The following is a 12,488-nucleotide window of genomic DNA, read 5'->3' on the forward strand; positions in this document are numbered from 1 at the left end:
AAAGGTGGCGACAAGCGGTTACCTGCTGGAGATGAGCGGATGTGTAAACAGTGCAAACAGCTAACGAATCGCGGAAACCCTCTATTAACAATTACAAAAAAAAAGGAGAGAAGTGTGTCTGCGGCAAGGCAAACAGCAGGTGACAGGTGATGAGCCTCTGACCCGAGCGTGCTGGCAGGTTCTGACACCGGCGTTCTTCAAGGACGACGGCGTACGGCTTCCTGCTACCTCTGCGTGGCGGTAGGCGATTCCGGTTGCACAAGATGGCAGGGACGGCGACTGGTAGGCAAGAATGGGCAGCGGGCAGCCCCAGGTGTCGACCACCTACTCCACATACTGGGGAGCGACGGCTCCAACTGTGTGTCGTTGGGGGAGTAAGTTTAAAGATGTTGAGGCGGGTGACAAAAACTTGGGGGTCCTGTGACAGCAACCACCGAGTTTCACAAGCAAAATGTTGACAGACTGATTCAAGACAACTGTCATGTCACTCAGAGAGAAACTGCAAGCACTATCTGCATTTCACAAGAATGTGTGGGTCACATTAATGCTTTGCTTGGCTATCAGAAGATCTGTGCAGGATGGGTACCCCGGAAAATGACTCCTGAAATGAAAGCACAGGAACGTGCTCGTAGTACTTACATCAATACAATCACCATAACCTGCTTTCATTCTCTGATGAATCTCCTTTGGGGTGACACCTTCTGCTGTCAAGAATTCAATGACTGCACGTTGCTTAAATCGCATTCATCGACCATCTGCGCAGGGTTCCATATTTCACACTGTAACATCACAACCGTTCAATGCTAAGGCTTCCCGCCAACTGAAGCTGTAGAGAAGAGGCTATGGAACAAGCCGGTACCTGCCGCATACTAATGCTGCCAACTGTTGAAGAGTTACGAAGGTGGAGGCAATACTTTTCAGTCAACCCTCTTACCAGACGAAACAATATTCCTTAACATGAAACTTACTGGCAGATAAAAACTATGTGGTAGACCGAGACTCGTAACCAGGTCCTTTGCCTTTCGTGGGCAAGTGCTCTACAAAATGAGCTTGCCCGACCATGACTCACAACGCATTCTGTTCCGTTGGTACCTCATCTCACTCTGCTAAAGAGTGAAAAGTTCATTCTCTGAAGGTAAGTTTTCCCAAAATAATAATCACATATAGTATTAGGAAGTCTTCGCGTAAACAGCACTGAAGGCATCAGAGTGTCTTCAGAACGAAGAAGGAAAGATACGAGTACATAATAGCCGCAATAATGATTGAAAAGTATTTTCATATTCAAGCAGTACTAAAAGAAAAGTGTAAAAAACTATTCTGTATCGCGCACGTCTTATCAGAAAATGACAGGTCGAGCATCTAATCGACTTTATTTTCTTACACTCACTAACGAGCACTACGCCTTCATATAATTGACCAGACTCGTTTTGTTAGAGAAAATGCTGTTCCAGTTATGGCCAAATGTTGTGGTAGCAGTAATGCAAATGTCTCAGCTCTCTGGAATTTGGCTGAAAGACTCGAGCTCTATAATGGGCTTACTCATTAGGAATCTAAAATAAAAAATAAAAGAAATAAGAACTATGTTGTTAGTTTACACTAGCAACCTATTTTTTGTAGGATATAATTTAAAGTACGAGAATGATTCAATCGTAGTACCAAATAATACTTATTATTCCGTTATTTAAAATAATCAATAAACTTATTAAAGCACCTTATTGATTCAGATTAGTGTGTATCACAAGACGACGATCATAGTTTATCGAATGGATTAAGATTCTTATTGCTCTTTTTCCCTTAGTTTCTGAATTTTATGTTACTTACTTCTGACATTTACTTCAGGCAACATCTGAGACCATTTTAAAAATTCAAATATTCACCATCGACGCTATTTTAGTCTCTAGAGTACAGTGCCAATGTACGACACTCACAGTGACTGAGATCAAAACTATTAATATCGGCTGCAGTCGTTCAGGAGAGAAGATTGCAGGGAGTACATTAACTCCAGTTTGATTTCGCGTCATAAAGCTGATCAGACGACAAAGATAAGTACCGCAGCTGTCGCCCACGGGTACAGATATAATCAGTTAACGACACATAGAAAATAAGCGTGAGATTCTCGTTGAACTAGAATAATATTTGCAATTCTTTATCTTTTATCTTCTATCTAGAACTAATGGCGTCAGAAGCTATTAACTTACACAACGTACATGACACGAATAGAGCTTCTTTAATTATTGAACCAAAATTATTGTCCTGTAAACGTGCAACTAAAAAAACTAAGTTAAAAAAATTAATGATATTATAATTACATTTAGCTGTACTAATATTTCACTTATTAACTGCGCCAACTTTTTCTGAGGAAGCTCTTTGTGTAACAGATCAATGTCATATCTCAACGACATCCAGAACTTTCTTCTTTCTCCTGACCTGTTAATGTTACTTTCATCACTTACGTATATTTTACTTATCAGAAATTTCAAATCGCATTGTAAATTAGCTCAGATACATCACTGAAACTATTACGACTCTTCCTAATCAGTTAAGGACGTTTCGGTGTCAACAGGGTTATATCATTTAACATGCTGTGGTGTTAAACTCAGAATTAAAGATCGCTTGTTCTCACTTTATAGTACTTAAATTATTCTCTCTGTGTAGGCTTGTATCGCGTCCAATGACAGGCTGATCGTCCCGTAACGAGCTCTATTAAATTCAGGTATTATTATTCTTATTAATCCGAAATAAAACTGCAGGCACTATGACGAGTTAATAAGTAACACTGTCTGTCAGAGAACAGGACATTCCGATAATTTCATAACCATAGGAGCTATACTTACTGTACAAGATATATAAAATACCTTTTTGCATCATACCCACCATCACACTGTTGCATATGACACGGCGTGGAGCTCACAAATACCTATACAGGGTGATTCAGCGATGATGTAACAAATTTTCATGGATGGCGGAGAAAAATGTAGCAATTTGAGGTAAGGGACCCACGTCCGTAAACGACCGAGTTGAAAGATTCAATTTGAAATCTTTCTCATACCTCTGACAGTGGACTATATGAAGTGGTGTTATTGATATTAAGATGGAGAGTAGGCAACATTCGTAGGTGGTAGTATAGGACAAAACTAGAAAAGTACGTTTGGTAAACATGGGCTCTAAAATGCTTGCCTTAAGAGGTATGAGAACTTGTTCATCTCCGTCACTGTGAAACACATCTGTTTTAATGAACAACTGCCCGTAAATCTCAACGTATGCATTTAGGAGCCCACTGTAACTGGACATTTTTTTCTTATTTGGATCCATACTGTCTCCTCCAAAAATATGGAAATCAAACAGCTTGCAGTAATAGAGAGGTATTTTATAGTACCGAAGATGAATAAGCGCTCATAACTAGTAAAGTAGGCATTTTAGACTCCATGTGTATTAGATATTTCTTCCCTGTTTTGGTCCATAGTGCCACCTCCGAAAATCACCTACCCTGCAATCTCAGCAAATACAGTACCCGTGCACATATTCTACTGTCAGTGGAGACAGAAGGATTTTGCTTACAACATTCAACTAGGTCGTTTCTTTACCAGTGTCCCTCACCCCAAATTGACATATTTACACTTCTCCACCATCCGTGAAAGTTTGTAACATCATCAATGAATTAATTGTGTATGTTCTTTGATATAGCGTTACCTGAAACTTTCCACGAATGAGTTCTGCAAAGTTATAGCTAAATGTGAAGTCCTCACTCTACACACGATGGTGCCGCGACAGAATTCCTGATTGCATTATCTCACCAGCATACCATTTGACTTGTCGAACTGCTCAAGATAAAAACAATGGTGATCGGATATCATAGGACTTTGTACCGTGCACCGTGAGACTCGAAGGTCAGGACGTCTGAATACAAACCGTTCATCCATTTTGCCACTATACAAGAACACGATGGTCCTCGGTCAACTGTCATAAGGCCTAGGATAGAGAGTCTGTTTATGATGGCTGGTATGAAAAGGGAAAGCGGGATACGATGGAACTTAAACCAATTAAACAATCTTCCCCCAGAATATCCAGTTGATTAAATACAAATTACAACTATACGAGAGGAAACTTGAATCTTCTAACACTACATTGTAACAGAACATTGGCTTACACATACTTAAATTGTACATAAGCAGTAACAAATCACATAACTACAGATACATGCAGGAGTAGCCGTAATTGGAAAATATTTGTTTACCAGTTGCCTTATCATGACAGGCAAAGAGCTGAAAAATTCCGGAAGGAAGCGAGAGTAGAACGGAAACAGACTGTAACATTTTTGAAGTTCCGGCGTTACTGTAAACAACATGCTGTAATTCAGAGCCAATCCCACATGTAAACAAAGTGAAAACCACAAGTATTGTTAAATCAAATCACACGTTCAGTACCACATTGGAAAAGGAAATGACGAATGAAACAATATACGACGAAGGAAATGAAGGCAACGGTCACTCGAACGATGAATTTTCAATTCTTGCGTGTCTGATGTGTCCCAGTCGAATGAGGTCTTACAGTCATATCAAGGTAAGGCTCATCCCAAAATCTTCGTATTATCGTCAACTATCCTACTCGGTATTTATTTCTCTTGGCAAAATTTATGAACTACACATTTGTTTTACGTCATAAATCATTTAAAAAGTTCCACAAAAATTTAAATACACAACAAAAGTGCTTGTTCAATATCAGAGGAGAAGTATGATGATTGTTTACTTTTGAATACATCCAGAAATCTAACAATCCTTCATCAAAGCAAGCCATTAATAATAAAATGCACGTTGCACGTTGATAGCTCTGCGACACATTCCCAAACGTAATCATGTAATATAATTATCAATAAATCCTTATGGTTACTATCATGCAAAATTTCACATACTTACGAATCAGTATAGTAAGCATCCAAAACTGTACCTCATTTTATACGTTCAACTACATTTATACAGGTAGTAACACGTACTGTGTCATGTGACTTGTGATATTCTATCGGTGTACAAATTCTTGTAACGCAACTGCAATACAAAGTGAGCGTCGTACGAAGGGAGAGGTCAAGCATCTAATCGACTTTATTTTCTTACATTCACTAACGAGCACTAGGCCTTCATGTAATTGGGCCAGACTCATTTCCCTACAGAAAAAGGTAAAAAAGGAGTTATTCTGGTTATGGCCACGTCTTTTGGTAGCACTTTTCCCTTACTTGTAATACAAATGTCGGAGATGATAGTCTTCTAGCAAATATCCTCATTCACAACACCCTCCGCTCAGCTCGCTAGGATTTGGCAGAAAGAATCGAGCTCTGTACTGAGCCTGTCTTTTAGGAATAGAAAATAAAAAAGTAAATAAAGAAGAACTATGTTCTGAGCTTACACTAGCAACCTATTTTTTGTAGGATACAATTTAAAGTGTGAGAATGCTTCAGTCGTAGTTACAAATAATACCTATCATTTTGCTATTTAAAATAATCAAGAACTTCTTATTAAAGCACCTTATTGACACACACTAGTGTGTATCACATGACGACAATCATAATTTATCGAATGCGTTATGATTCCTATTGCGGTTTTTTCCCCTTGGTTTCTGAATTTTATGTTACTTACTTCTCAAATTCTCTTTAGACAATATGAAATATCAATTTAAAAATTCAAATATTTACTATCGACGCTATTTTAACCTGTAGAATACAGTGTCAATGTACAACATTCACAGTGATTGAGAACAAAACTATTAATATTGGCTGTAGTCGTTCAGGAGTGAAAATTTTAGGGAGTACATTAACTCCAATTTGATCTCGCGTCACAAAGCTGATCAGACTACAAGATAAGTACCTCAGCTGTCACTCACGAGTACAGATATAATCACTTAATGACACATAGAAAGAAACCGTGAGATTCTCATTGAACTAGAATAATATTTGCAGTTCTTTATCTTGCTCTATACCGGGCTTACCCTTAGGAACAGGAAATTAAAAATTAAATAAATAAGAACTATGTTCTGAATTTTCACCTTGAACTATTTTTTGTAGTTTAGAATTTAAAGGGGGAGAATAATTCAGTAATATTCACAAATAATATATATCATTCACCTATTTAAAATAATTAAGGAATTGTTACTTATTAGAACACCTCCCAAACTGGTGTGTATCACATGAGGGACATCTTGATTTATCGACTGGATTAAGATTTGTACAATCGTCTTTTTCACCTTGATTTCTCAATATTATGTTATTTGTTTCTCAAATTTATTGCGGACGGTATGAAACAGCGTTTAAAAAATTCAAATATCCAGTATGGACGCTATCTCCAGCTCTATGGTACAGTAACAAAGCAAAGCACTTACAGTGCCTGAAAAAAAATCTATAATACTTGGCTGTATTTGTTCAGAGGTGGAGGCCATAGGGAGTACATTAACTCCATGCTGATCGGTCGATAAGATAAACGTCTCATCTGTCGCCCACGAGTACAGATATAATCAGTTAATGACACACTGAAAAGAAACGTGACATTCTCTTGCACTAGAATAATATTCGCAATTCTTTATCTTTCATCTTCCGTCGAGAACTAATGGGGTCAGAAGCTATTAAATTACGACTTGCATAAGACAAACATAATTTGCTCAGTTATTCAACAAAAATTAGTCCCCTAACATATAAATAATAAAAATTAAATTAAAAGACTTATGAAATAGTTACAGTTAGTTAGGCCTTCACTAACAGAGCATGGGAAATCAGTATAGAGGCAGGTTTACTATGGCAGATGCTTCATTTGGTGAAGGCAACTAGCATCGCATGCGAGGTGAAGCTAAACGGTCTGTTTGTAGCATCATTCCCAGGGTTGATCGCGGTCCTCTGGTTTGAATCAGAGTCTAATCCAGTGGCTCAGAAGACTCTGCGACGGAATCGGATGCGATTTTCTCGACCTCCGCTATTGGGTACAGAATTGCAGGGTTACCTAAATACACTCCTGGAAATTGAAATAAGAACACCGTGAATTCATTGTCCCAGGAAGGGGAAACTTTATTGACACATTCCTGGGGTCAGATACATCATATGATCACACTGACAGAACCACAGGCACATAGACACAGGCAACAGAGCATGCACAATGTCGGCACTAGTACAGTGTATATTCACCTTTCGCAGCAATGCAGGCTGCTGTTCTCCTATGGAGACGATCGTAGAGATGCTGGATGTAGTCCTGTGGAACGGCTTGCCATGCCATTTCCACCTGGCGCCTCAGTTGGACCAGCGTTCGTGCTGGACGTGCAGACCGCATGAGACGACGCTTCATCCAGTCCCAAACATGCTCAATGGGGGACAGATCCGGAGATCTTGCTGGCCAGGGTAGTTGACTTACACCTTCTAGAGCACGTTGGGTGGCACGGGATACATGCGGACGTGCATTGTCCTGTTGGAACAGCAAGTTCCCTTGCCGGTCTAGGAATGGTAGAACAATGGGTTCGATGACGGTTTGGATGTACCGTGCACTATTCAGTGTCCCCTCGACGATCACCAGAGGTGTACGGCCAGTGTAGGAGATCGCTCCCCACACCATGATGCCGGGTGTTGGCCCTGTGTGCCTCGGTCGTATGCTTTCCTGATTGTGGCGCTCACCTGCACGGCGCCAAACACACATACGACCATCATTGGCACCAAGGCAGAAGCGACTCTCATCGCTGAAGACGACACGTCTCCATTCGTCCCTCCATTCACGCCTGTCGCGACACCACTGGAGGCGGGCTGCACGATGTTGGGGCGTGAGCGGAAGACGGCCTAACGGTGTGCGGGACCGTAGCCCAGCTTCATGGAGACGGTTGCGAATGGTCCTCGCCGATACCCCAGGAGCAAAAGTGTCCCTAATTTGGTGGGAAGTGGCGGTGCGGTCCCCTACGGCACTGCGTAGGATCCTACGGTCTTGGCGTGCATCTGTGCGTCGCTGCGGTCCGGTCCCAGGTCGACGGGCACGTGCACCTTCCGCCGACCACTGGCGACAACATCGATGTACTGTGGAGACCTCACGCCCCACGTGTTGAGCAATTCGGCGGTACGTTCACCCGGCCTCCCGCATGCCCACTGTACGCCCTCGCTCAAAGTCCGTCAACTGCACATACGGTTCACGTCCACGCTGCCGCGGCATGCTACCAGTGTTAAAGACTGCGATGGAGCTCCGTATGCCACGGCAAACTGGCTGACACTGACGGCGGCGGTGCACAAATGCTGAGCAGCTAGCGCCATTCGACGGCCAACACCGCGGTTCCTGGTGTGTCCGCTGTGCCGTGCGTGTGATCATTGCTTGTACAGCCCTCTCGCAGTGTCCGGAGCAAGTAAGGTGGGTCTGACACACCGGTGTCAATGTGTTCTTTTTTCCATTTCCAGGAGTGTAGATCAGCCGTGCACTATACGCAGGAAACGGCTACTGGGGTAGCGGAGTAGGAGTGGCGTGCCCATGGGGATTTTTTAGGTTAAAGAAACCCTCCCTTGGGGTCAAAGACGATTTTCCTGGTAAATTAGCCACAGTGTCCCCAGAGAACCTTCGTTATTGCAGAGCAGAGATAGAAACTGCAGGATCTAGGGAAAGGTTCCAGAATTAATATGGCTTACTGAAGGTTAGAAACCACAGATTGTATTAGTACCAGAAAGTTGTTGGAAACCGGACGTTACTGACAACAAAATCCTAAGTTCGGATTGGAATATTTATCGTAAGGATAGGTTTGTCGCCAATGGTGGCGGGGTGTTTATTGCAGTAGAGTTCGATAAAATCTAGCGAGGTTCTCACGGTTTCTGACTGTGAAATAATCTGGATGAAGTTAAGTGTGAAAGATCAATCAAAAATGGTAACCTGGTAACCGGTGCTTTTACAGACCGCCTGGGTCATGAGCTCTAATGGTACAGCGCTTCAGACAACTAACAGAACATCGTTAGTGCGCGGGTTCGAATTTAAATAGTGCAACTATTTATTGACAACGATACAAAAGTGTTACACCCTTGTACCTATTACTGTCCTGCAAAGTAGTCACCAGCGTTGTGTAGAATCCGTTGCCAGCGATGTGGAAGGCGTAGTATACCGTTAACAGAGCCTGTTCTCCTGATGGTGCAAATGGAGCGGTCTAAACTTACGGTGATTCTCGTGTACGACTGTGATGGTGTTATCGTAGCGTATCACGTTCCTCCACGGCAGGCCGTCAATACACAGTATTATTGTTTGTTTTTGGAGCATCACCTACGACCAGCTTTGCAAAAGAAGCGGCGACACTTGCTGCGCAACCCACCCATCATTTTGCACGACAAAGCGCGGGCGCATAGAGCACAAGCTGTGGCTGCTATGTTCGGTCGATGGAACTGGGAAGTACTGTACCATCCACCATACTCCCCGGACTGAAGTCGTTGTGACTTTGATTTGATTCCGAAGGTAAAGGAATCACTTCCTGGCATTCACTTCAGAACTGTTCCAGAGATTCGACAGGCAGCAGAGCGCTCCATTCGCACCATCAACAGAACAGGCTCTGCTAACGGAATACTACGCCTACATCGCTGGTAACTGGTTCTACACAACGCTGGTGACTACTTTAAAGGACAGTAACAGGTGCAAACTTGTAACTCTTTTGTATCGGTTGTGAAAAAATAGTTGCCACTACTTAAGTTCCAATCCTCTTAGTTTTCCTGATCATGCCGCTGTAATAGACGGCGACTTTAACTTGCCAAGTGTGGATTGGGAGTGTCATGCTATCAAAACTGGTGCCAGAGACAGGGATTCGTGTGACATTGTTCTGGATGTCTTGTCCGAAAATTAATTTGAGCGGACAGTTAGAAAACCAACTCGTGAGGGTAACATCTTAGACCCTCTGGCGACAAACAGACCTGAACTTATCGAACCAGTTAACCTAGAGAAAGGTATAAGTGATTATAAGGCTGTGTCGGTATCTATGAAAATGAGTCTGACAAAGAATGTTAAGAAAAGCAGGAATATATTTTTGCTAAGCAAACGTGGTAAGATACCAATTTCAAAGTATCTGAGCAGTCAGCATCAAATATTCGGTGATGGAATCGTGCAGCATGACCTAGACAAATATGATCCGAGTAAGATCCACGGGATGGGAAGGACTCACCATGGAATAATAGCGACATTAGAAAACTGCTACGTAAAGAAAGAGAACTTCACCTCCGAGTCAAGAGAAGTAAAAACCCAACTGACAAGGAAAAGCTGAAGGAAGTGGAAAGGAGAGCAATGAGACTAGCGATCAATGACTTTATCAACCTATTTGAATAAAAACCCTGAGAGATTTTAGTCGTGAGTAAAATCAGTAAGTGGGTCAAAATTATCTATTCTTTTAGTCAGTGACCAGACTGGCACCGAAACCCAAGATTACAGAGAGAATGCCGAAATACTGAATTTGGTCTTCCACTACTGTTTCACTACGGAAGTTCGTAACACGGTCTCTCCTTTTAATCGTCCTCCGTATGTAAAAATGTCAGATATTGAGATAACCAATCGCTGAATAGAAAAACAACTACAATCGCTTAGTAGTCGCCAGACGACAAGAACTGTCCATGAACGATGTACAGAACATGAAAGATACACCCGTCTGCGGCAACCGTCAAAATCGGCAGTAGCAGAGCACTGTATTTCATTGGGACATTCAATGGAATACAATGGAACAAAAATTTTAGCTCCGGTTTCCGGATTTTGGGATTCCGTAATCAAGGAATCAGTGGAAATACGTCTTGCCGATAATCTTATAAATCGTGACAACGGCTTTCAACTGGATAAAAATTGGAATCCTGTTATTAAAATTATACATTCACAGCGGAATAGCCAGCGTCATTCGATACTCAATGACTAGATAATCTTTTACTTTCACCACCGAGGGCAGCACGTCAACTCGGCTATGCCGCGCATGTCAACACGTGCGCGAGAATCGGCATAAATACCGCGACTGCACCTGGGCTTTTCAGTAGTTGTGTACTCACCTGATGATGGCCGGACGTCTCTGGGCCGAAATATCGTGGCAGAATGTCGTCGGGATCCGGCTTCATACCCGGAAATTATTAGAAGTATATGTAGAGTACTCGTACAACACACGATTGTGCCGTGGCAGAATTCCTGATTGCTTTATCTCACTGGCATACTATTTGACTTGTCGAAGTGCTCAAGATAAAAACAATGGTGATGGGATACCACCGGAATTTGCACCGTGCACCGTGAGACGCGAAGATCAGGACTACTGGATACAAACCGTTCATCCTTTTGCCACTATACAAGAGCACGGTGGTCCTCGGTCAACTGTCGTAAGGCATGACGTGCAAAAGTCCTGAGCCCTGAAGTTCCGTGTACAGAGCAGTTCGACCGGCTACTGAAAGGCTGATTCTGCACAGCCAGATATGGTCCGTTGTTTCTTCTAGACCGCTATACCGGCACTCTAGACCTATTCTGTGAAATTAAAAATAGCAAAACATCCTATATGGCCTAGAAACATGTACTCTGATGAGGAGAGAAGAGAAATGCTAAAAGGCCTTGGAGATGTGGACCTGAAGTGAGTGGAAGGCTTGAAATGGAAATGTAGAATGACTGATGAGGTTTCGTTAAACAGGATGAATGAGAAAGCACAAACACTGGAAACAAGATGAGGAAAAGAAATCGGGTAGAGCACTGGATGAGAAGAGACTGCAGTAAGGAGAATGGAGGAGAACGAGTGGAAACTGGGAAGAGGACGAAAGGAAGAAGAAGATACTGGCTAATCGATGACTTCAAGATAAATGCACCACACACAGCTGCGAAAAGGATTGCGTAAAAATAGGAGGACTGTAGATTGCTGAAATTCGAGTGATTGACCTGCTTTATGGGTAGGAGACTTCATGATCACGAAAACACGTACTAGATTAGAGAGTGTACTGACGATAGCTGGCATGGAATGCTGGATACTGTAACGAAATTTTTGGCAGTGGCATGGGGAAGACTGGAATTATCGGAAAAATAATCATTGAAAGGTCATTTGATTAAACAGAGAATTTTAAAAGTTTGTTCTTATAATTCTGTTCCAGTAACATCAAGAACGTGTAATCATAGGGGTATCTATTACTGATCAATCTGGTCTCCACCACTCAAAGATAACTTTGAGACAAATGCATATGTTTACTTCTAGAACAGTTTCCAAACATTTCACTTTAGTAATTAGTTCTGCAGTGAAATATAAAGTTTAGTTCATTGCTTATACATATCTTAATTCGGTGTAACTCGGAGTAATCTTCTTCCTGCCTCTGCTGCTGAAGTCGTCGTCCCGGTCCATTTCGTCTGCAATCTGGATCGAGTTACGTGAATTCCATGAAATAATCCAGGTACAAAGTCGTTTTATAGTGGTTTATTGACGGCCAGCTACTCAACTTCTTCTTGGTGGGAGCCCACTACACATAACCGGCTACACAGTCACAAAACCGTTGTGCATCAGTTACCTTATTGCACTGACTT

The 12,488-nt window shown here is 42.1% G+C and overlaps 1 protein-coding gene across 1 annotated transcript in view; it reads left to right on the top strand.

Moving 5' to 3' along the window:
• The first annotated feature begins 292 nt into the window (after positions 1-292).
• The window catches only part of LOC126267211 (facilitated trehalose transporter Tret1-like), a 95,493-nt gene continuing 83,297 nt past the window's right edge, over positions 293-12,488 (top strand). The window contains exon 1 of the mRNA XM_049972223.1: positions 293-374. Within this exon, the coding sequence (XP_049828180.1) occupies positions 293-374 (82 nt within the window). The remainder of the gene's footprint in view (positions 375-12,488) is intronic.

Source organism: Schistocerca gregaria, chromosome 1, assembly GCF_023897955.1.
Source record: "Schistocerca gregaria isolate iqSchGreg1 chromosome 1, iqSchGreg1.2, whole genome shotgun sequence".
Classification (NCBI taxonomy): domain Eukaryota; kingdom Metazoa; phylum Arthropoda; class Insecta; order Orthoptera; family Acrididae; genus Schistocerca; species Schistocerca gregaria.